Below are 22250 nucleotides of genomic sequence, written 5' to 3'. Positions count from 1 at the left end.
TGGCACTCCCCCCCCCCCCCCTTTCTGTTTTCGCCCCCCCTGGGGGCCGCCCCCCCCCCCCCCCCCCCCCCCCCCCCCCCCGCCCCAGAGATGTCTGTTTTCCTGCTCTGACTGTAGAGGCAGTTTCCAGCTTCTAAACCTTCACACACACAAGCAAGGAAGGACTGTTAGGGCACAAGCAGGGGGTGTGTGCACCCGGGAATGTCTCTGCAAACCCTCAACATCTGTAAGTGCTTACATGCACGTCAGGCAGAAGCAAAAGTAATTCTGGAGTACGTTAAGTCAGTATGAGGGATAATGGCTCTTCACTGTTTTTGACCCTGTGGTGGGGCAAATTCCCTTGATATTGCACAGAAGGAAAGAGTTAATTAGGTGCCAGGCTGACTGGGAGCCGCATACTTGGAAACCTTACAAAGCCTGATGTGGCTGGGATAAAAGACAGGCCCTAGGTAAACAAAAGTAGGAGGCTTTCATCTGCTGAACCTCTTCACTGGCCCACCATTAGGGAAGAGAGAGATTTCCCAGATAGGAAGGACAGACCCTCAGTGGAAACTTGAGATCAGTGGGGGCCTGGGACTGAACAGGTCACAGCATAGGCGAGGAGCACTGCTTTCGGCTCACAGCACGGAGGGATGGTGCTGCCAGGTACCCCTAAGCCTGTGCAGGCCACAGCCCAGTTCTGCACACCTCACCACTGAGGGACAGGCAAGAAGAGTTCCTGTTCCTGTTACTGAAGGCCCCAGGTGCAGTTTCCACAGACAGCTGCCTTCAGTGTCTTTATGAAAAAAGCCATGGTTAAAAAGATGCACTTTTACATGAGCTGTTGGAAAACATGAGAAGATAACTTTCCTGTGTATGTACATACGCACTCTGCGCTGATAAAAAGGAGCTTTTTATTACAGGATTCCAACTGGAAGCTGGAAGCTGCTAATATATCTCCTGCCATTTGGTTTTTCTATATTATGCGGTCTCAAGAAATAAAGAGGAGAACGAGTGTCTGAGTTCTCCTGCATTTCCTGCCAGAATGAATGAGATCCTCTCACGTTCGCCAAGAACATAAAGATCACTTAAAACACAAACTGGCAGATTTCCGATCTGCCTCCACCAAACACACTGCATTTCCCAATTTCATAAAAGTGCTTTTCTCCCTAACAGAAGACGGTGATGATAATCATAGCAATCAGTCCAAAATACAAACAGGATGTGGAAGGGGCTGAGTCCCAGCTGGACAGGGATGAACACGGCTTACATACTAAATACATCCACAGGATGGTAAGCAAGGACATGCATTTGCTGCTTTACAAAGACTCCCTCTCTTCTTCTGAAAAGACAAATCTGTCTCCAAATGGCAGGTTCTTTGCTTTGTTTTCACTAATCCCCATAGTTAAACACCCCCCTTTGGAATTCATTAATCCTCCCTCTCATCAGCTCCGTATGCTCATTAACATCTGCTAAGAGGTTCAAGAAAGAAAAATCCTATTAAACACGCACATCTCATTCTTCCATATTCTTTTTTGTTCCATGTTTTTTTCTTCTTTCACCTTCTCGAACCCACACTGCCCTGCCATACAGCCCTGGGCACAACCTTATCTAATGCTGCCTGGCCTTACCCCCTGTGAATCTGTCCCTATCACTTCATATCACTCCAGCCATCCTGTAACTGGGGTCTTCTCTGGGGCAGCACTAATGCTGGCTGAAACATGGGATTGCAAGGCAAAGGAAGGTCAGAGCTGCAAAGGGAAAGCCCTGGTGACACAGGGTGGTAGGGGACAGCTGCAGGACGTGGGACCTATCATCTCAGCAATCTGCATTGGGATAGAGCTCAGAACTGAGCCAAGCAATTCATCCTTTCTCCTTGGGTCTGCAGTTTCCCTCCTTTCTCACTCCAGGCCCATCTCCCAGTTTAATCCTGCAGTTCAGCATCTCAGAAACTGGCACCAACAGATGAATTCGCAGCAGAATTGTGCTCTTCTCACTGCTCCTGGGAATCTGTGCCTCATTTTGCCAGTGTCCTGGGGATATGGGGACAGGCCAAGCCCCAGCTCAGACAGGGAACTGGGACACAGGGGACAGGCTGGGGCCTAGCTTGAACACAGACAGTGAACAGCGAAACTGAAGGCTTTAATAATAAAGCTAAGCTTTATTGGTTCTAGAGGGATTTCATGGGACTGAAACTGCAGCTAAAACCACAATTATTTCGTACCACAGAAGTAAATGCTCAAATGTTGACAGATCTTTCCTGTATTCTTTCCTTTCCTGTATCCTGTAGTAAAGAAGAATCAGATTAAGTGGCCAAAAAAAACCTGATACCAGAATCCACCAGCATTAGATCAGATCACGTAAGAGCAGTTTAAGTAAGCAACGAATGTTTTTACGCATAGGATTCAGCTGCATGCAAAGACAGTGCAACACAACCTTCATCACAGTAAATCTGGCAATTTGTTCTGTTGTAGATGCAGATTGAGTTCATACAACAAGGGAGCATGAACTTCAGATTCATCCCTGTGCTTTTCCCAAATGCCAAAAAGGTAACATACATGCATATATATATATATATATATATATATATTTTTCAGATCATTAGACACATGTTATTTTGATCTCAGTGCACCAGAAGAAAACCTAAAAACAAACAAAAAAAACCTTCTTTTCTTGATTCTTAATATCCCACTGGTAATATTCCAGCTGTATTTTACATGAGAAGTTTACAGTTTTATGTACACATGAATAAAAGCATTTCATTTGCAATATAAATCAGTACATAAAATGTATTTCTGATGATGAATGTGTAACTAAAACTCAAATTGTCTCAAGCATTGAAAGAATTTCAATGGAGAGAGACCATCTATCCAGCAAGCATGCTTTTTGTATTAACCCTTTTATAATTTTGTCCAGATGTAATGCTGATGAGTGGGATGGGGGGAGATTTATGGCTGATGTGAAGTGAGGATCTGGAAAAGGGTGGGTTGAGAATATAAAAATAAAGAGGATCATAAATATTAAAGTGCTAGGCCATTGCTTGAACTTTGATGGGCCCATCAAAGGCAAACAATATGGTTTTTTAGGACTTGAAATTTTGTTGGCCTTCTTACTGATACATTTGAGAGGAAGAAGTTCATAAAGCAGTAGGTTCCCTTATCCTTCTTCCTCATGCTGAGAGAACCTGCTGGATTTTTACAGGGCCAGAAAAGCTAAATGGCTTCAGTTATCGTTGAGAAATGGCATTCTTCCTCGGACTTGTAATGGATATTCTTGCTCACTTTTCATCACTAAATACTGTGTGCATTGTTAGGTAGCTGTCACATTACCCCTAGGTACAGCTGCATTTTGGAGGAGGGAATTCAGATTCTCTTTAATCATTTGGGTGCCCAGAGTTTGTATCCTAACATTTCTGCAATATTATCATTGAGTGAGCGTAGGGCTGTGAAATCCCACAGCACTTGTGGATTTCAGTGTAATATAAGCTCAGAAGTTTGAAAACATGTCCAAGAGTTTGTGAGATTCTTTGTAATGAGCATTACCCCTGGTATTTTATGTCATTCCACTTCCTTCACAAACATTGCTGGTCTGTTACTTGCATTAACTGTGCAAAGCTCAGCAATGGGACAGGTGGGAACTGAGCAGACCAAAGGCAGTGGCTGGTTTGGTATTTTCAGTCAGCCTGGGGGCAAAGGGCAGGCCTGCTCCTGGCCTCAGGAGCTCCTGGAGTGCCTGCTGTGTGAGCAGACCCTGCAGCCTGCAGCAACTTGGCACAGTAACATTGGAGCCACAGAGACAATTGGCACACAGGGTGCTAGAGCCTTCTTTGGGCCTCAAGGCAGACACAAGAACAATAAACTTTGTTAGTTTTGGTTGAACTTTATGTGTCAAAAAACTATTTAGCGTATAGCAGCAGCTCTCAGATAGTGAACAAGGAATTTCTAGGGCTGGTTGATTCAGCTGCTGCTATCAAAGTAGCAGTTCCCAGGCAGCCTTCCTGCCTATCACTCCACAGCTTTTCCACATCACCCTTCAGCTTTTCCAGGGCTGCCTGTCTCAGCTGAATTATGTAGAGCAGCATTTTCTGTTGCTGTTCAGGCTTGGTCTCCTTGCTCATGCTCGTCTTTGGTGAACCTCTGCCTCCCATCTCACTGGTTAGTGGAAACGTGACTGAGAACAGCAAGGTGGTGGGCACAGCAGCCCCGAGGGCTTGGACACACTGCAGTAACACAGGCAGCCAGAGGTTAGGTACCAAATGTTTGTAAAACCTGCACCATTCCAGGGGTGAAAAATGCCACATATATATATAGAATCAGATGATTCATTTTGTCTTTTCTGCCCTCCCTTTTTCTCTTTGTGTTCAAGTACCGTTGTAGCTGGCAGTGGGAAAGAGCAGAGAAGCAGTTTGGGAGGTTTCATTTGGGGACGTGGATACTAGCTGAGTTAATCTCATCTGAAGTACATCATAAAGCACTGATGGTATGTGAAGGCTAGCCGACCTCCAACGGGAAAGGATCTGTGTGAGCCAAAGAACGTTCATCAGGAAATTGAATAATGAGGGGAAAAAACGTGACACGCAGTTAAGGTGGAACTGGCATTTCCAGCTTCCCGTCACACACTGATAGAGGAAACCTGGTCTTGCATCAAGCCAACCAACACAAATGTCCCTTCCTGGTTTTCTCAGCACTGCCTGTTGCACTCAGCTGCAAGTGCCCAGGATGACTGCTGCTGGCAGAGCTGTGAGCAGAGCTGTGAGCAGAGCTGCTCTGAGGCATGGCTCAAAGCAGGCTCCACAACACAGCCCTGAATTGGACGACCCTACCCTTGGCACTGACACACTCTATCCTGTTCCTGTTACACTGATCCATAAAGTTATCAAACACTCTTTCTGCAGTGTTCAGAATTTCCTCTCTGCTAACAGATACAGATCTGAATTTAAAGCAAGGCAATAACCCTTTTCCCATTACTCTCTGATCTGGTACAACAGCTGCTGTCACATGCTGAGGGAAGAGCCACAGCTTGACAGAGTCCCCTTCTAATTTTCTACACTCTTTCTGGACCCAAATAACACACCTCCCCTGCACACCTCCTACATGTTAAAATTACTGCCTGGGTTGATGAGTGCCAGTGCTTATTGCACCAACTCCACTATGGAAGACACTCAATGCAATTGGCTGCAGGACCAGCTCTGGCAGACAGCCTGCAGCCCGTCTCTGGGCATAGAGTGCCTCTGTTGTTATGTCCCCACTTGCCAGCTTCTTACTTACCATCCATTTCTCACACTAATTTCCATCTTTCCAAGCTTAACTAATGATTTCCCATGTGGACTTACATCACATGCTTTGCTGAAGTCCAGATGGACTGGGTCATTTCCTTCCTCCAAAAAATGTAGTTTCTCATCGAAGGCAGGTAGAGGTCTCATTCGGTAAACCTGTGCTGTATTTTATCGCAGCTTGGGAACGTGCTGCCCTGCTAAACAGTGGGTCCCGAGAGCAAGTGCTAGATGCCTTCACTGCTAGTTGCTTACCTTGGAATCACAGAATGATAGAATCCTTACAATTGGTAGGGACCTTTAAAGGTTATCTGGTCCAACTCTCCTGCAGTGAACCAACCTTACCTGCTCGCTCGCTCTGGCTTCCTGCTGGTGCCTCCAGCAAGGGCTCTCCTAAAAGAAATGTTTATCACCACAGTGGGCATGAGCTGGTTTTGGTAAAGGGTCAGCGTGTGACCCTCTTTTAATTAGGGATAAGAATACAGCCCTCCTCACCTCCACACCCACATGTTTGTATGGAAACCTCCCAGGCTATGAAGACACAAGAACGTGGAGGCTGAGCTTGCCACTCTCCCTCAGCTCACCACCACCATGTGGGGCCATGGTGATCCCAGCTTCATGATGCTAACAGGCACTGGCCAGCCCATGTGACATGCTGGGAGTGGGGAGGTTGGCCCTGCTCATGTGGAGATGTGTTAGCCTCCCCTCGCACTCAGCACTGGACTCAGCCAGAGGACACGCAGCTTGGCAAAGCAGCACAAGGGGACAGCACTCAAGAAAACCACTGGGATGAGAGGAGCTTCCCTGTGGATTCTTAGGGTTGAACAGAGTGTGGATCCTCGGCAGCTAAGGGAGAAACATGGGCTGCAGCCTGGTAGGGGCACCTAAATGTGCCCTTCTCTCCTCAGTGTTTATTTTCAGAAGCCCTTTGAAGCCTGTCATTGAGATCAGAATCCCTTTGAAATATGGTGAAATCAGCCAACGTGATGGCAGTAAGAAAGGAGAGACAGGCAAGCTGTGAGATCGTACGGAGTTCATTTATTTAGGAACCCAAATACAATTCTGAAGCCAAATTAAAATTTCTTGTTGTTACAGAAAGTGTCTAGAACAGACAGAATGAAGTCTTGCTTGGCAGAGTGTAATGGAATCTGCAAAATTCTGGTACAGATTCAGGAGGGCTTAAGGGATTTCACTTTTTTCTTGTTTTTCAGGAGCACGTGCCTACCTGGTTGCAGAACACTCACATTTATACCTGGCCAAAGAACAAGAAGAACATCCTCCTGCGGCTACTGAGAGAGGAGGAATATGTTGCTCCTCCAATAGGACCTTTACCAACGCTCCAGGTTGTGCCATTATGAACATTATCTCTTAAAGTGCACGAGAAGCAGTTGTTAAAGGGTTGCTTTTGGCAGGGAGCCAGCACTCTTCCAGATGGCTCTTTCTGATGACAGAAGACACTGCTTCTGCTTAAGGAATTGGTTATCTTGGGTAGCTCAGGCTCAGCTTGTTCTCCACCACGTTAAACATCTATTTCTGAAACTGATGGGGCAGAACTCTTCTCTCCTAGGTTTTTAAAAAAGCTGCAAATGGAACGAATGCCCAACTTTATCTTAACATCTGTTTTTAACATATCCCTTTACTAGTCGATACAGCAAACAAATACTAGAAATAATGTTGCAATAATGTAAAATAAAAATTACATCCTCCTTTTTGCTCAGGTACTCTTTATTGATATCCCTGCCTTGTACAGCATTATCGGGCAGTTAATTTGTAAATGCACTATTAAATATATTTGCCTTTTGTAAGGCTATTTTATACGTTGCGTCAAGTTTTTACTATTGCTGGGAACGACAAGGAACGGTAACTGTTTGAGTAATGCAAGTTTTACTTAGACTGTCTTGCACAGAGACACAGTCTTCAATTAGAGGACTCTTGGATCTGAAGCCTCTGGAGTTCCATTTCCTCACAGCACAGTCCCTAACACCTTCAGCATGTTACAGCAACAGTCCACAAAAGGACAGCTAAATGTATTACTGCGTGTGCAGTCAGTACCATGGAATGCTGAAGTACTTTTATAGTGGGCCTTTAGCTTCATTACTGCTCTTCATCCCTTATTTGAAACAGAGCATGTCAAAGAACAATTGCCATTTGGAAACCAGCGGTTGTTAAGAGAAATAACATTGACTCCTACAACTTGTATGCAGTACGGAACAATAAAATAATCAAAGATGTTGGAGAGCTGTGGGGTGCTGGCAACCGAGAAGGCTCAGCAACTTCACATCTGCTAAAGTCTGAGCGTGTTTTTGCAGAGAACATAAGCACTACTTTGGTGAGGGTTCTTCTCTTAACTGCTTTAACCTTGCTGAGATAACAGTGGACCCTGTTGGCTTGAAATCCCGCAGCCGTTATTGTTAGAATAGGCATACAAGAACCTCCTGCTCTGGTGCAGAGCACTCCATGCCTGTGCAATACAGGCTCTTTCCAAGATCCACTTTATTGTTTGTTACAGAGTGGCCCAAGTACGGCTTCATGACAAAGTAAATGTGTTTAGTTCTCCAAAAAGTAAATTAACCAGAAGCTGATACTCCTGTTACATCGCCCAAAATATTTAATTAGCTTTCCATGAAGATCGTGCTAGTGTGGTATGTCAATACAGGATGTGCTTCATGGTGCTCATGAGGAACAATTACAGCACTGTTGCAGATACCCTCATGGATTTTCCTTTTGCATAAAGAGTTACAGCTGCCTAAGAGAACTAGGAGAAGGGAGGATCCAGTGTTGTCAGATCTTATTATTTTCATTGTGGTATTTGCTGTGCTTCTCCCCAGTTTCTAGAGAGAAATCCCATAGCCCAGCAACTGAAAGACACTCATACCTAGCATGCTGGCAGTTTTCTGACAAGGCACAATGAACTTCTATTATGCAGCAGCACTTCTTGCTATCTACATATGGGAGAGTGGGGTGTCCCATTTTTTCCATGTGATAAAATGAAAAGCTAAGTTTCCAATTAAGAAAATAACTTTCTAAAACTATGACAGAAATCCTTCTTAAAAGGTCAACAAAGTGAATACAGAGGGAGGGGGAAGAGGGGGACTTGGTTATCTAAACATTGGCATTTAGGGTCACTCAGAGTGCTGCACAATTTTATGCTCAGATTCCAAGTGCTGTTGTAGACAATGCAACGTTCTTGAAGTGCTGCTGCTTATCTGCCACTACTGTATGGCTGTCTCAGGTACTTTAACATCTAAAGTATTTTAACACTCAAAAATAATTTCGGGACTCAAAACATACATTTTGTAGGAATGTGTTTGGGGGAGGACAGGGTAAAGGACTTGAGGTTGGAAATGCAAGATGTCATTTGGCAACAAGACCATGGCAGAAGAAGTTGAACCAACTGGGCCAGGGAAGTTCCAGCAGGCAATAAACTCAAGGGCACGCACGTTCAATATGGAATGACGATGAGTCTCGCTACCCTCTGCAAATATAAACTAGTTCTAATAGCTAGAAGCTGAAAGGACAAAAATACATACCTTGTATTCCCATTTCTAGTTTGGTAGAAAGCTAATCCATAGAAAGCATCTATGTATTAGTCTGTCTCAAACAGCTTCTGATCTCAAAATCCAATTCCTTCCACATTTGATAGGTGGAAGCTCAAACAAATACAGAATAGAACAGAATCAGAATCATAGCATATCCTTAGTAGGCAAGGACCCACAGGCAGCATCGAGTCCAGCTCCTGGCTCCACACAGGACCACCCAAAATTCAAACCCTATGTCTGTGAGCGTTGTCCCAGCGCTCTTTGAACTCCGGCAGCCTGGGGTCGTGCCCACTGCCCTGGGCAGCCTGTTCCATGCCCACCGCCCTCTGGCAAAGAATGTTTTGCTAACCCTCCCGTGACACAGCTCCATGCCGTTCCCTCGGGCCCTGTCGCTGTCGCAGAGAGCAGAGCTCAGCGCTGCCCCTCCGCTCCCTGTGAGGAGCTGCAGCCGCTGTGAGGTCTCCCATCAGCTCCTCTGCTCTGCGCTGAGCAAACCCAGGGACCTCAGCTGCTCCCCACACTTTGCCCTTCAGACTTTTCACCATCTTTACGTCCTCCTTTAGACGTTTCCTACCAGCTTTATATCTCTCTAACACCGTAGCGCCCAGTGCACACCCAACGCTGGAGGTGAGGCTGCAGAGCACAGTGCAGAGCGGGGACAACCCCTCCCTTTGCCCGGTAGCAGTGCTGGGGTGGGTGCCCCCAGGCACGGTTGGCCCCCACAATGTACTTCGTGCCTACAGGTTTCAAGGACATAGCGAGTACTGGAGATCCCCAAATCTGGCCTGGAGGAGAGGCAATGTGTGATGTGGGCCTCCGCCTAGTCTTGACGGTGCTGTGCTGGCCTGCCAGAGCCAGCAGGAATGCGAGCTCAGCCCTGTGCCCCCCTCACCAACCAGCCCCAGCCACAGCTCGGAGGGGGCTTTCAGAGTGCGCAGTGTGGGCAAGGCCGGAGGGGAGAAAGCTGCAGGAAATGAGGCTGTGTTTGTTTTGCTGCATACAAAGCTGCATATTAGGGAGAGCAGTTAAGCATTCAGAATGATTAGCAAGGCTGGGTAGTAAATTCCTTTCATCATTCTGGCTGTCATCCTAAAATATGTGCTCTAGATTTACCACAGATTTGCTTGGTTTGGGCCAGGGAATTTCATTAAGTAATTCCTGCATCATGTGATACACAAGGTTGCACTAAATGCTCCAGCGACCATTTCCATTCTTCTGTTTCAATGATCCCCGGCTGAAAAACAACGATAGCAGAATGAGGGAGAAAAATAAAGAGTCGGTGTTGAGGAAGTACAAAGAGCTCCATATATTTAACTGCTGGGGCATTTTTTTTTTTTAATTGAATAACAGTTCCCAGGATCCATTGATCTTTACATTAGTTAGAGCGTCCTACAAGGACAGAAACCATGATGGGGAGAGAGTGAGTAATGAGCTCGCAGCCGAGTGAATCATTTCCCCTACAGCTTTGTGTTTGTAGAGAGACAGATGGTGGGAGCTGTGAAGAGGGAGAGGGAGGGGACAGGCAGGTTTTTGCAAACGACACAAGTAGGGAGAGGACGATGAAAAAGAAATATGCAGCAGGTAAGGGAGGAGAGGCTGGAAACACGCAGGCTGCTTCAAAACTAACATGCTCATGTTAAAAGAGATTAGGCTTACAGGGAAGTTTAGAAAGGAAATTACAGAAAACAAGAGCCTTGAGGCCAAGAGAGAAAAATATAACAGGAACAGCCCAAGAAATGCATCTGTAGATCTCTTAAGTCAGTTATTAAGCTCATGTGCAAATAGTGGGGCAGTAGCTTTCAGAATGAGAGCATGCCTCCCGTGGGTGGGCACTGCTGCCAGCAGGAGCTGCTGAGCTGTGGGCATGAAGGCATCGCCTGGAGCACTGCAGAGGTACTGGGGGCTGTTCCCCAGTGCACGCACACCTGTGGGGTGTGGGAGGGAAATGCACTGCTCAAACTGAGAGCAAACACTGGGATGAAGGCAGCATGAAGGGAGAGACAGAACTCACTGAGAAACAGCCTGTCTTGCAGGCTTGCCAGAACTGCGATGACATGAATGCGTGTGAAGATTTTTTATGCCAGCCACCTGTGTGATAGAAATATGGTGGTAATGTTTTCATCCCACAGATAAGCTACGTTGGCCTCTCCAGCGAGGGAACCGTATGGTGGGTCTGGTACAAAGGTAATCCTATAAAGCCCTGCGTGCAAGACACAAAATGCTGCCTCCAGAGCTGATTTTCTCCCGGAGAGCCCTTCTAGCTGCCATCACTTGGTACCACTTAACAGAGCCATGAGGCAGACATCCTCAGGACTGGTGCCAGGACAGACACGAGGTGGCCTGTGAGGCGGACTCACTGCAGGGACTGGTTGGGATCCCTCCCCAGCCTGCAGCCCAACTCGGGGCCTGGCTGCAAGGTAAGGCTGAGGGAAATGCCTGGGCCTGGCAGAGAACAGGGAGCTGCACGGCCTTTCATGAAGGCCAGCTGTGGTAAGGAAGGAGAGCAGGCCTCAGAGAGTGCTCAGCACGCAGAACAGGTGCGCGCTATCTCACAAAGCAAACATCTCTCTCGTTACTCTTTGGCTTTAATTTAACAGCTTCTCCCCTGCTGTCGCTTCTGTTTAATCTGTGCCAGTGGCAGATGACAGAGGTCCCCACAGGCTGAGCTGAACACACTGGTGTGCGGTGACACCGGGGGCTCCCAGCAGCAGCCTCACACCTGCTCTGAGCCGTGGTGGCAGAAGGCAGCCATTTTGTGACACCTGCTCATGGCAGGAAGGCCTCGGGACCTTCTCCAGGCTAACAGGAGGGTCCAGGGAACCTCTGGCAAAACATGGGTGCTCGCTGTGAACCCCAGCAGGCTGGCTGCTGGGAAAGCAGTGGCTGGAGTCCTAGCAGGGGCAAAAGACTTCCAGCACCCCATCCACAGGTCAGGCTGATAAAAGTTCTCTCTGCTGTGTAACGCCAGCCTCCTGAGGTGGAAAAAGTGGTGTGGGAATGCCTCCAGGGACATAGAAGTGTGGGGGGCTGAAGGAAAAGGTATCTTAATGCTAGGATAAAAAAATAATGATTAAAGTAGTTGATAATTAAAATTGATCTTTAAAAAATCGTGACTACCACCACCTGCAGTGAGCTCGTTCTGACTGTATTTCATCCTTTGGTTTTCCACTTCTTCTAAAGGACTGTATTCTGGAAATACTATCTTTGAGGCTTTCTTCAAAGCTATCTTCTTCTGCTTGGCCTGACAGCTCTTACAACATGTCCATTCTATTTTTCGTCAGCTACCTCCAGTTAAAACCCACTAAAGGTGATGTTTTGTGACTGGCATGTTTGGCAGCACAATGCTCTGGTGTGCTGGCCTCAGGATTTTCAGCAAGCAGCGGGTGCCGCAGTGTGCTGTTAAAAAGCCTGCAGTCTTCAAAGGAAGCAATTTAGTCAGAAAAACTTCTAAAAAGATAACACTGGTGGGGATTGAGCTGAACAGTGCAGGAGTAGCTAATGCATTAAAGATTCTTTCATCTCTATGCTGACAGAGAGAACTCAGCCTGGCTTGGTACTGACCAAAACCACCTGGGTTTGTATTTTGTAGCATCACTTAAATGCTCAACTGTGTGATCTGTGTGCACCTCATTGACATGAGGGAATGTATACATGTATACAGCTACATGCAAATAACACCCATTGCAGTCTTCCTCCCAAATTTTTCCTATAAACTGGACATACAGAAACACTGAGATCCAGCCTCAGTATCAATACAGAAGCCAATTTTTCTTTGATGCCTAATTAACAGCACTCTGAGGACAACGAACCGTTTCTCTTTTAAGAAGATTAAAGATATCCCTGCCAATAATGATTCCAGATGCTTAAAAGTGTCTTTCCATATGTACAGGGCAATGGATAAGGCACTAAGAAATCATTTGGAAAAAGAAGATTTATCTCCACTTTACCACTGAATTGCTGCAGTCAGCAGAATGTTATCAACTCACTCTGCTCCGGGTTCCTTACATAAGAAGTGGAGATGAAGGCAAACTGGCCACTTAAGTAAAGTTATTATTTGAAACTTACTCAATAAAATACCACGTGCATACAAATAATTTTTATGCGTCCATTTTCCTTCCAGTCTTATAACAGAGATGATTTTCCTGAAGCAGGGGCTGTAAAGAAGCTGAAACAGCAGAAACCCAGTAGTAAGAATGTCCCAAAAGGGAGATGAGATGAAGACTTTAAATAGGAATAATAGAAACTGGGAAGACAGACTGGAAGTATGATAAAGAGGAAAGCAATTATAAAGTAATCACATTGAAGGAAGTGGCAAAACCAACCAGCTAGCATAGATTTGTCTTCTTTTTGCTACATTATATTTTATTTTAAATGAGGTAAAATAATTTAGCATTTTTAAAACAAAGAGGAAAAAGACAGCAAAATGGTATTTTCCTTCAGGCTTGTGTGGAAACCAAACTACTGAAGCAGCAGTGTCCCTGGGATGTAGCCGTGGCAGTGCCAGCTTGGTGCACTGCTACCTCAGCAGTCATGACACTGATGGTTGTGTCAAGACAAGGCAGCCAGGTTTAAAGTACCTGGAGAACACAGACAAGGGGTCATCACCTAACTTGTCCAGCAGCACACTGAGTGAAAGCTGTCCATCTCAAGCCTTTATGTCTGTTGGTGGATGCTGGCCAGACTCCTTGCTGACTCCAAGCTGGGCCTAGGAGTAATGTACAGGTTGCATTTTAGAGCTCTGTGTTGGTTGGATCATGGACAAATAGGTTTCACCATTTTCTCAAAGCAATGCCTGACAACAGCATGGATTCTGTGACCTGCATCACTGGAGCTTCCTGAGGTAAAAAAGGATAATTTGTATCAAACCAGCTTGCTGTCTTGTTTCTCTTGCCTGTGTTTCTCACTCCTGCACGCTCCCCTGTTTTTAATGTCTTACTGAGTAGCTTGTCTCAAAACCATCTGATGCTTCTTGTTCCAGTGGCAATTTCCAGTATGAGAAGGCTCAGCCTGTGCAACCCCACCTAAAAGCAACATTCAGACCCAATACTGCTCTCACATAAGCTTGAGGGGTGAAAGAAGAGGTGTATACCTCACATACAGAGTGCTGCCTGAGAAAATTAGCAGGGCATTCTTATATGAAGGCTGGTCCAGACTGTAACAGAAACGCTAAGCCATGGCCTGGAACAGTGATTGAGCACCTGGTGGAAGGCAGGGCCAACCCAGAGGGGCTCAGGTGCATGCAGTGCACCTGAGTGACTGGAAGTGACTGGATGAAGTCAGGATCCACCCCTCCCTAGACCTCATTTAAGGGTTGGCAGTGGATGCAAAGGTATCTTTCTGGAGATCCCTGCCTGGTGGAGGCCTTCTGAAGGTAAGCAGTTTTCTTTCATTTCTGTGTCTATGCTGCTGCAGCCTTGGATTGTGGCACTCTGCTACTGTTGCTGTACGTTTCATCACGTTATAGTATTACAGCATTATGTAGGCCAGTATAGTTGATAGCAGAAAAGCAAGCATCTCCATGTCCTTGTGAGATACTGCCTGTGGAACTGACCGTGCAGTAACACCAGTAAGTGCCAGAAACTTGTGATGGGCCTAAGCAAAGTGAATCCTTCAGGGAATACAGAGCACCTCTCAACCTAGTGGTTTCCTACGTCCAGAACAGTTTCTAGGTATGTTCTAGGAAAAGTCATTTATCTGATCAGCTCTATGGCATACAGACACAAGCTGCAGCTAGGATATGTGCAAGCTCCTGGCTTGTCATGAGAGTCTGAGCATTCTGACCTCCAGTACACAATGGGAGTTAGCAGACTTTCAAGGTAATTTGCATGAGCTCAGATACTGATCAGCTCAGCTACTATTTGCATTACACGTGCTATTGCCTAGCAAAAAGCATGGTTTCTGTTCCGATTTCATATTTTTCATTCATTAACCTCTAATCAACAGAAGCAAATAACTTCTTCTGTGTCAGCTCTATTCTACAATGCTAAAACCAGCCATTTATGTAGCTGCCCTGTGTGTAACTCTATAGACCAGAATGCCATTCTTATGAAGGGCTTATGGTCCAACTGCAATGTGGGATTTGAGTGGCTAACTAGAACTCTGCAAATTATCTGTCGTTTCTTTGTAAGCCCTGCTTCTTTTCTTTACGTCTGCATTTGGACTGGGGATAATGAACTTCCTGTATCATGCACTGCAACACAAGGAAACCCATTGTATGCGAACCAAGGAAGAGTGTATCAGTGAGTGGTTTGTAAGGCAGCTCTGATGGGTCTAGTTAGAATGACTTATTCTCAGAGTTTCAGTGGTTTGATTAAGTGGATCATGTGATAAGCACTTATAATGAACTTCTTCACATGCTGCCAGGGGAAGCCCAGCAGATAAAGTGCTTAATCCCACGGCGTTGCTCTGTGCATAACAAGCTGATTGCAAAGACAGAAGAGTCATGCAATTCATTGGCTTCTCCTACTCAGGATAGCACAACAGTGTTACACAATTTTCTTTCTGCTGCCCAAGTCAAAATATTCTTGCTACTAAATCCAGTTCAAACTAGCATGCTTTCCCTCCCTCACCTCACCAAGCTCTCAACCGGGCAGGTTACAGCTGAATGTAACCATCTGCAACAAGCCTAGGCATGCTTCTGAGTGATTTCTTTCCTATTAAAACAACAGAAACAACAACAAATAAGAATGGAGCATAAACTTCTGAGCAACCCCAGCTGGTTTGTTTTTAAAAATAAAAATCTAGGTCAGCCTGAATCACCACAGGGGTAATCTTCATTTTACTACCAACAGCAGCAGAGGTCAACGAGCCAGCCTCACAAGGGGCATCTCTTGCAGTTTTGGCTGAAACCTGTGGGACCAATGACCAGGGTAAGACAACATCAGATGTGCTCTCTCTTCCTCTCCCCAGCTGGTGGCTTGCACTCTGCAGTGCCTTTGCAGAAAGCATTCTGTCTGAGCAATGAAGTGGGATGTGCTCATTCCAGCCCTGTCTATTGGAACAAATTGTGCTGCTTCTCCAAGGCCAGTGCCATATCTCTCACTCAGCTGTAGCAAGGGTATGACAGAAGGGATACCTTCAGGGAAGTTGTCTGTAGGTCCTGGGTCTGAGATGAGTGACAGACCCCAAAGAGATCTGCTCCCTGGCCAGGAGGACCTGCATGTTCCCATTTCCAAGGGCAACAACTACGTGCATCAGGACCTGCCTGTTGCTCTGGTATGCCTGATGAAAATGCTTGTTAAAACTGCTGCCCAGAAAAGTAGGAGCTCTACTTGCACACTCAGGTGTCAGGATGGAGAGGGTGACCATTTCAATAGTGTATGGTATTGAAGGAGCGTGGGGAGATGCATGGGTGTGAGCTTTCAGTGAGGTAACTGGTTCTACTTGGGATCCTTACATCAGAAAAACAGTGTGCAGCCATGGATAATACTTCCCTTTAGGTATTCACTGACACTAGAGCTGGGACTTTACCAAGCGGTAGCTGATGAGGCAGCATCTGAAAAGCTAGCTGCAGGAATGCCTGTCCTCAGGCTACCTCACTCTTGGTAATTCCACTGAGCAATTAGTTCTTCAGGATCACGTAGTGAACCATTTCTAAAGTGATCATTTTGAGAGTCCAGGTGTCAGGAGAAACAACAGGCAGAAGCAGCATGTCATGTCACCTTACCAGCAGGATGTGTCCATCCTGCGCATCAGCAAAAGGGTTAATGTTGTTTGATGCAAGGTTGAATCAACCTGGTGGTGGTAACTGTTATGTCACATAGAGCCCTTACATCTCCCTCCTGCTCTGCAGTTGCAGTGAGAATGAAGGAGGGCTTAGCCTCCTTGCACAGAAGTACAATCACTTGTGCATCATGACTAGAAAGCCTGTATGGCCACAAAGCTGCTTCTGCACAGCACTCAGAACAATCTTGGTTCTGTCTGGCTCCATGCTTTGCTCCCCACTCTGCTTATTCTCACATGTACTGGCAGCTCCACACCACCCATGCGCTGTGCTGAGCACCTCACTGAATGCCAGTTCACGTAGACAGGCATGTAGACAGCCCTGTGAGCGAGATCCTGTGCTTACAGCTTGCAAGTTTAAGAGCACTGCTGAAATGTATTGACGTGTTAACGAGCTAGGTTGGATGGCAGACTCATCACATCTAGTGCAGAGGTTATAAAGAGACCCAGCAGTGGAACATTTGCCAGGTGAAGAATGCAAGCGTGAATATCAGATTGACTTCTTAAATGAATCAGAACATCAGATGGGTAGAGGTGATACCCTGCTTTCTGGCCTGACCTTTTTGTGACACTTATCTGTATGATAGGGAAAAGTCTAGGCCTGCGGCATCTCACAGCAAGCCTAGGGGATGGTAAGAAGTATTTGTTCAGGCGGTCGGCCTATAAATACAACTGCAGTTCAAAATGTACATCAAACTTTGTATATCAGTTTTCCTATACAGTGTTACTAGCCATTAAATTTCCTTAGGTCATATTATTCCTCAATTAATGAGATTGCACTGCTGTAATCAAAGGGATAATATGATACTGATCAGATTTCAACAGCAAAATGCTGTTTCCAGCTGTGATGGCATGGGAGAAAGAAGGCCTTATCTTGATGTATTTTCCAGATAATAGCAATTCATGTACCTAACAGTGAGAAAAATATTTAAAAATGCACTTTCTATGCGATCAGTAAGAACCCAGAACTGCAAAATTACGATGCTGCTATTACATTCAGTCATCAGAGAGTAACTTCATTGTAATTCTGTAAGCCAGGTTGAAATTTGCTCTTTAAATTGTTTCCACTTGACAGGGATATCACCTGGAAATGTTGGCTCATTGTCCTTAATCGCATTTTGGTATTTTGAACTGAACATACACCCCCACAGCATTTAGCTCACAAGTTTGATATTTCAGATTATGTATGGATGTTGAACATGGAAGGATTTTACTCCACACTTGAAACAATTCAGGTATAAGTCATTTCCGCTTTATTTTATTAAGCAACTGGCAAATTTTAAAAGCTGGTATTTATTTATTGCTATGTTAAATCAGTGTCTCCCCAAGCTCTGTGTGCCCAGTTTGAGAAACTGAATCCACCAAATTCCACAAGAACTGTCAGATTTTTGTAAATGTGAGGCTTACTGAGGCTAAGTATTCCAAATAGAGAACCAGACTACAGTATTTCATTCTCACTCCTCTAGCACTACATAACTCTGCTACAAAGGTGCATTGTGAGATTTCAGCTTTTACATTTTTAGCAGCTGAAGAGCATCAGTGAGCATTAAGTAGAATTTCTTTCAGACTCTGTAATCTTTACCGCATCTTTTCCTTCTATGTGACAAAACAGATGAAAGTGTTTGTGGTTTAAAACAGGGACACTAAGCTACCCATGATCTAGGTGAGATTGTGAATATTGTGAATTAGATCCTTTGGAGTATTACCGTGCTTTTTTGCTACTCTCCTACTTTCATGTATTAAATATCGTTTACAGATTTCCTGTGTAGGCCTGTCCCCAGGGACTGACAACCTGGTGTAGACAACTCATAAATAAAATGAGTGAGACATGAGCAAGAAAAAGCATACCATACTTCTGGGAATCACTCCAGGAAAATAAATGTGCAAGATGGCACATCACCCTACACAAAGCTGGCAAAGGTAAAATAACATTTGGATTTGATCATTACAGAAAATAAAATAATTTTGTGTTCATATGTACATGCTGGTCTTTCCCTGAAATGAAAGGGCAAAGGTAAGAGTCCGAAGTCTGAAAGTGGAGTTCTGACTTACAGGAAAACAAACCTGCCAGTGACTGCTGCAGCTTATTTAACTGAAGTAGAGCATGAAGCCTGGATTTGATCCCTAGTTTTCAGAATGTCTGTGGACTCTCTAGGAACGGCCACCATTGTCTATTTCCCATCTCTGCTGCTCGCTAGTTCTGCAGCATATGCTTGCTTTTAAAGGACTGTTTAAATTCTAGGCCTACCTTTTCCTCACTAATGACAATGCATGATTTTATATAGAAGCAGCATAAAAACACTGTAAAGAACACAAAAGAAACAATCAGCTTGCTTTCTTATAATGGGTTTGGATGAATATACCCTCCCATTTCCATCTGTGCTTTATTCCCTTTTGCTCGAGAGTAGGATATTACATTTACTGGCACTGACGTTCCTCAGAGCTTATTCTTTTTCTCCCCTTCTGCTCTGCTCTCATTTTGCCACTTTTTTTTTGACTATTTTTTAGTCTCCTGCATCCTCATTTTCCTAAGCGCTATCTAGTCTCCAGTTTACCATATTTACGAGCCACTCTGCAAGTCCAAGCAACTGCACATAAGGTATGACAATAGGACAACTACAAGGAAATTATTACTATTTAAGGGATGAGTTGGCAGAAAAGACATCCTGCAACTGTGCAGATTGCAGACAGATGCTTACCTATGTTTTGCTTGGCTGTAATCTGGAAATGTACAGAATTCTTTGAGAGCAAAAGCATTCTTGCCAATTGTTACTTCTATGATGCCCTTATTTTTTGCTTTTAGGGATGAGGGTTTACCTTCATCATAAAACTGTCTGCCCGGCAAGCAGTTGAAAATTTTGCTTGGGTTTTTAAATATCACTACATTCCTGTGCAGGCATAGCTTTAAAACAAGTTGTTTATGATTGAACATTCTCACACTATCATTGCTTGCGTTTCACTGCACAACAAACCTGCAGAAAAGCTTCTTATGCATCAAAATGAATGAAAAGTTGCTTATGACATAGCAACAGGAGTTCTAGGAGAGGTGTATCCGAGTATCTGCCAGAATTAACATTTGCTTATGTGACTTTGAGGCCTTGTACACCCATTGGGCAGATACAAGCCTTGAGGCTCCTCAAAATTTTTGCTCTTCTCACAGTGACAGCCTTCAGGTCATCCCATCTGACAAAAGTAAACAAGAACATAAAACTCTTGTCAAGGATAGGGACTCCTGAAAGTTGATGAGTCCAGTCTGAGGAGCATGAACTGATGTGTTTAGCTTGGCTAGACCTTTCAAGAACCATAGTTGGGTGATGTGGAAGAAGCAATTGAGTGTAGACTTTTACAGGCTCAACTTCTTCCAGCCTTTCAGGATTGGTGACTTCTCTTAAGCCAGAAGATAGTTTAAAACGGTATGTGGTGACTCCTCAAATGTATTCAAGACATTCTGTAAGAATTTTCTGCTCTAGGAAGAAAATTTAATTTGTTTTGCCACTTAAACTTGCCTTTTTACCACTGATGAAGACTGAGAGAAAAGCAAGACTTCTTATTCTTGATGGCCACTCGGCATGCAGGCCAGGAGAGGAAACAACCTCGAGTCCAGGTATCAAACCATTCCTTTGTTCTCTGGCTCCAAATGCAGAGAAGTCCTGAAGTTTCACGAATATCCCATTCAGGAAACCAGAACTCTTTTGGCAAGCGAAGATCAAAAGGATAATTATGCTGTGTTCTACTTGATTTTGCCACGTAATTTGGTAATTAGAAGGATTGGCAGGTAAGTAAAACAGGAAACCGTGATTCCTGAAATGCAGAAATCATCGTCTTGTTGACCTGTGCTGTATCCACTCAGGATCACTTCATTTTGAGAAGATGCCTTCAAATGTTTTTGATTTCCTGTCCATGTTTTGAATAGGAATGTCTACTGAAACCTCTTACCAAGCTACTCTGAAGACCAAGTACACAAGAAAAGACTTTATGCAAGTGCTATAATTTAATTACTTCCTGGCACAGACACAGCCAGCACCAACTCAAGCCATATAAGACAGCTAACACTCACGGTGGCGTTTCTGGTGTTTCACCTATAAGGTGCTTGGCCACTGAACAGTTCAAGGGTCTGACCTAGCTGTACAGAGGCCATTCTCGACTTTCAGTTGTGACTTGCACAGTGTCAAGTTCTAACCCATATCCTGTGAATTACTCATTTCCTACAGGAAGTTCATCTTTGCTACTATCATTTAACAGAATCACAACCACCTATTCTGCTTTCAAGTACTTGCTTTCTATTTTCAGTCTAGCATAGTCTAAGTGTCTACAGTAGTCTAAGTGTATTTCCCCCGAATTGGCAGAATTTTTAGAGTGAAATGAGGGGTAAGGGTTCTGTGGTTTGAGAAAGTCAAATGTAAGTTCAACGTCTGATGCAAGAGCAAATCTCCTTGTGACAACTAATGTGCAAACGAATGGGTTTCTGTAGCTGTCTCCATCAAGGGAAAAAAAAAAAAAAAGGATGAATTTTTTAGTACTTGTGAAATATTCAGCTAATCTTCCCACTTGACTTGCAAGAGACTCAGTGACATGCTTTGTGTTCGTTTTTTAATATTCAGCATTTGGAAGCTCCATCTCCCTGAGTAAATAAGAGCACTACAACTATTGTCTACACTGTGGCAGAACAAAAAGTCCTTTGGCCAGATGTGAGCATGCTATATCCTGCAGCTCCTCTCCCCAAGCCCTGTCCACTCCAGATACAATATGGCAGCATGGACTGCCAGCAGGCTGCTTGTGAGCCTTTCTGTGCTAGTGTGCTAAACTACCAAGCTCGCTCAGATGCCTCCAAGCTCTAAAGAAAAAGTCTTTGTGCCTACATCTGCAGTCACTCCTGTATGCTTGCCGTTTGAAATAGGAATAAGCGTGATTTTTCAGCAGGGTTCAGGTCTACTTTCAATGGAGTGCACGTGAAGGTCTTCAGTGATTATGTAAATGTACTAATTATGTAAATCTAGGAGACTTACGACAATTAGAATTAAGGGTGAGAATGTAAACATGGACCTTGTTATCTTGCACTTGGAGAAAGTGTTATTTTTCTGAACAATGTGACACGTTAAGACCTCAATTGCAACACAAATCTTTATTAACAGATCAGGTTGATGGGCAGAAAGATAAAGGTTAAACACAATTTGTTATTTACAATTTTCAAATTTATATACAAATCCCGATGTTCTGAGTGCTAAACTCTTATGCCCCATACATATGTTGTTTGTTTTACCAGATCACGTGTGAATGAAAAGAACAGCTGTGACCTCCCTTGTATTTTGAAAGGGCTCTGATAAACACAGATTCAACTTAACAAAAAAAGTCTTGAATTCATTCCTTTTGTGTGTGTAAGGACCCGCAGAATTAACCTTAATAATTAAATTCAAGATTAATCATGAAAAAGCATCTAAGGTGAAACTGCATAGCTGCTCATATTCAGTTAGGTGGTTATCTGTTAACAATTTGGTTCTGTCACCAGTTTCCTAACCTGTGATCCACCCCATCTTAAGCAACATTTTTAAAAGTCCCTGAAATTGTGTGCTCAAGTAATACCTTTCCTCTTTCTACAACATGAAGTTACTTAAAGCATGTTACTAAAATTATTTTTTTCTTTGCATACGTAATTTTAACAATTCCTTGGATTGGGTGTGATTTTTTAATTAATTTTTTTTTTTTTTTTTTTTTTTTTTAGCATAATCACTAACTTATTT

The 22250-nt window shown here is 44.3% G+C and overlaps 1 protein-coding gene and 1 long non-coding RNA gene across 4 annotated transcripts in view; both read left to right on the top strand.

The window, feature by feature from the left end:
* Positions 1-7066, top strand: part of TRAF3IP2 (TRAF3 interacting protein 2) — a 26893-nt gene extending 19827 nt beyond the window's left edge. For 2 of the 3 annotated variants that reach the window (XM_042884592.1, XM_042884584.1), the window contains 3 exons: positions 1156-1272; positions 2454-2528; positions 6463-7066. In XM_042884592.1, coding sequence (XP_042740526.1) covers positions 1156-1272; positions 2454-2528; positions 6463-6609 — 339 coding nt within the window. In that variant the 3' untranslated portion in view covers positions 6610-7066. The remainder of the gene's footprint in view (positions 1-1155; positions 1273-2453; positions 2529-6462) is intronic. The other variant, XM_042884601.1, reaches the window with a different exon arrangement.
* Positions 7067-14136: 7070 nt separating this feature from the next.
* The window catches only part of LOC122190224, a 9390-nt gene continuing 1276 nt past the window's right edge, over positions 14137-22250 (top strand). Inside the window, exons 1-2 of the long non-coding RNA XR_006182093.1 lie at positions 14137-14161; positions 18269-18432. This is a non-coding gene — a long non-coding RNA (uncharacterized LOC122190224). The remainder of the gene's footprint in view (positions 14162-18268; positions 18433-22250) is intronic.

This window comes from Lagopus leucura, unplaced genomic scaffold, assembly GCF_019238085.1.
Source record: "Lagopus leucura isolate 7727_CA_CO unplaced genomic scaffold, USGS_WTPT01 Super-Scaffold_73, whole genome shotgun sequence".
NCBI classification, from domain to species: Eukaryota; Metazoa; Chordata; class Aves; order Galliformes; family Phasianidae; genus Lagopus; species Lagopus leucura.
The sequence above is the reverse complement of the archived record's forward strand: the minus strand, read 5'-3'. Positions and strand labels throughout refer to the sequence as shown.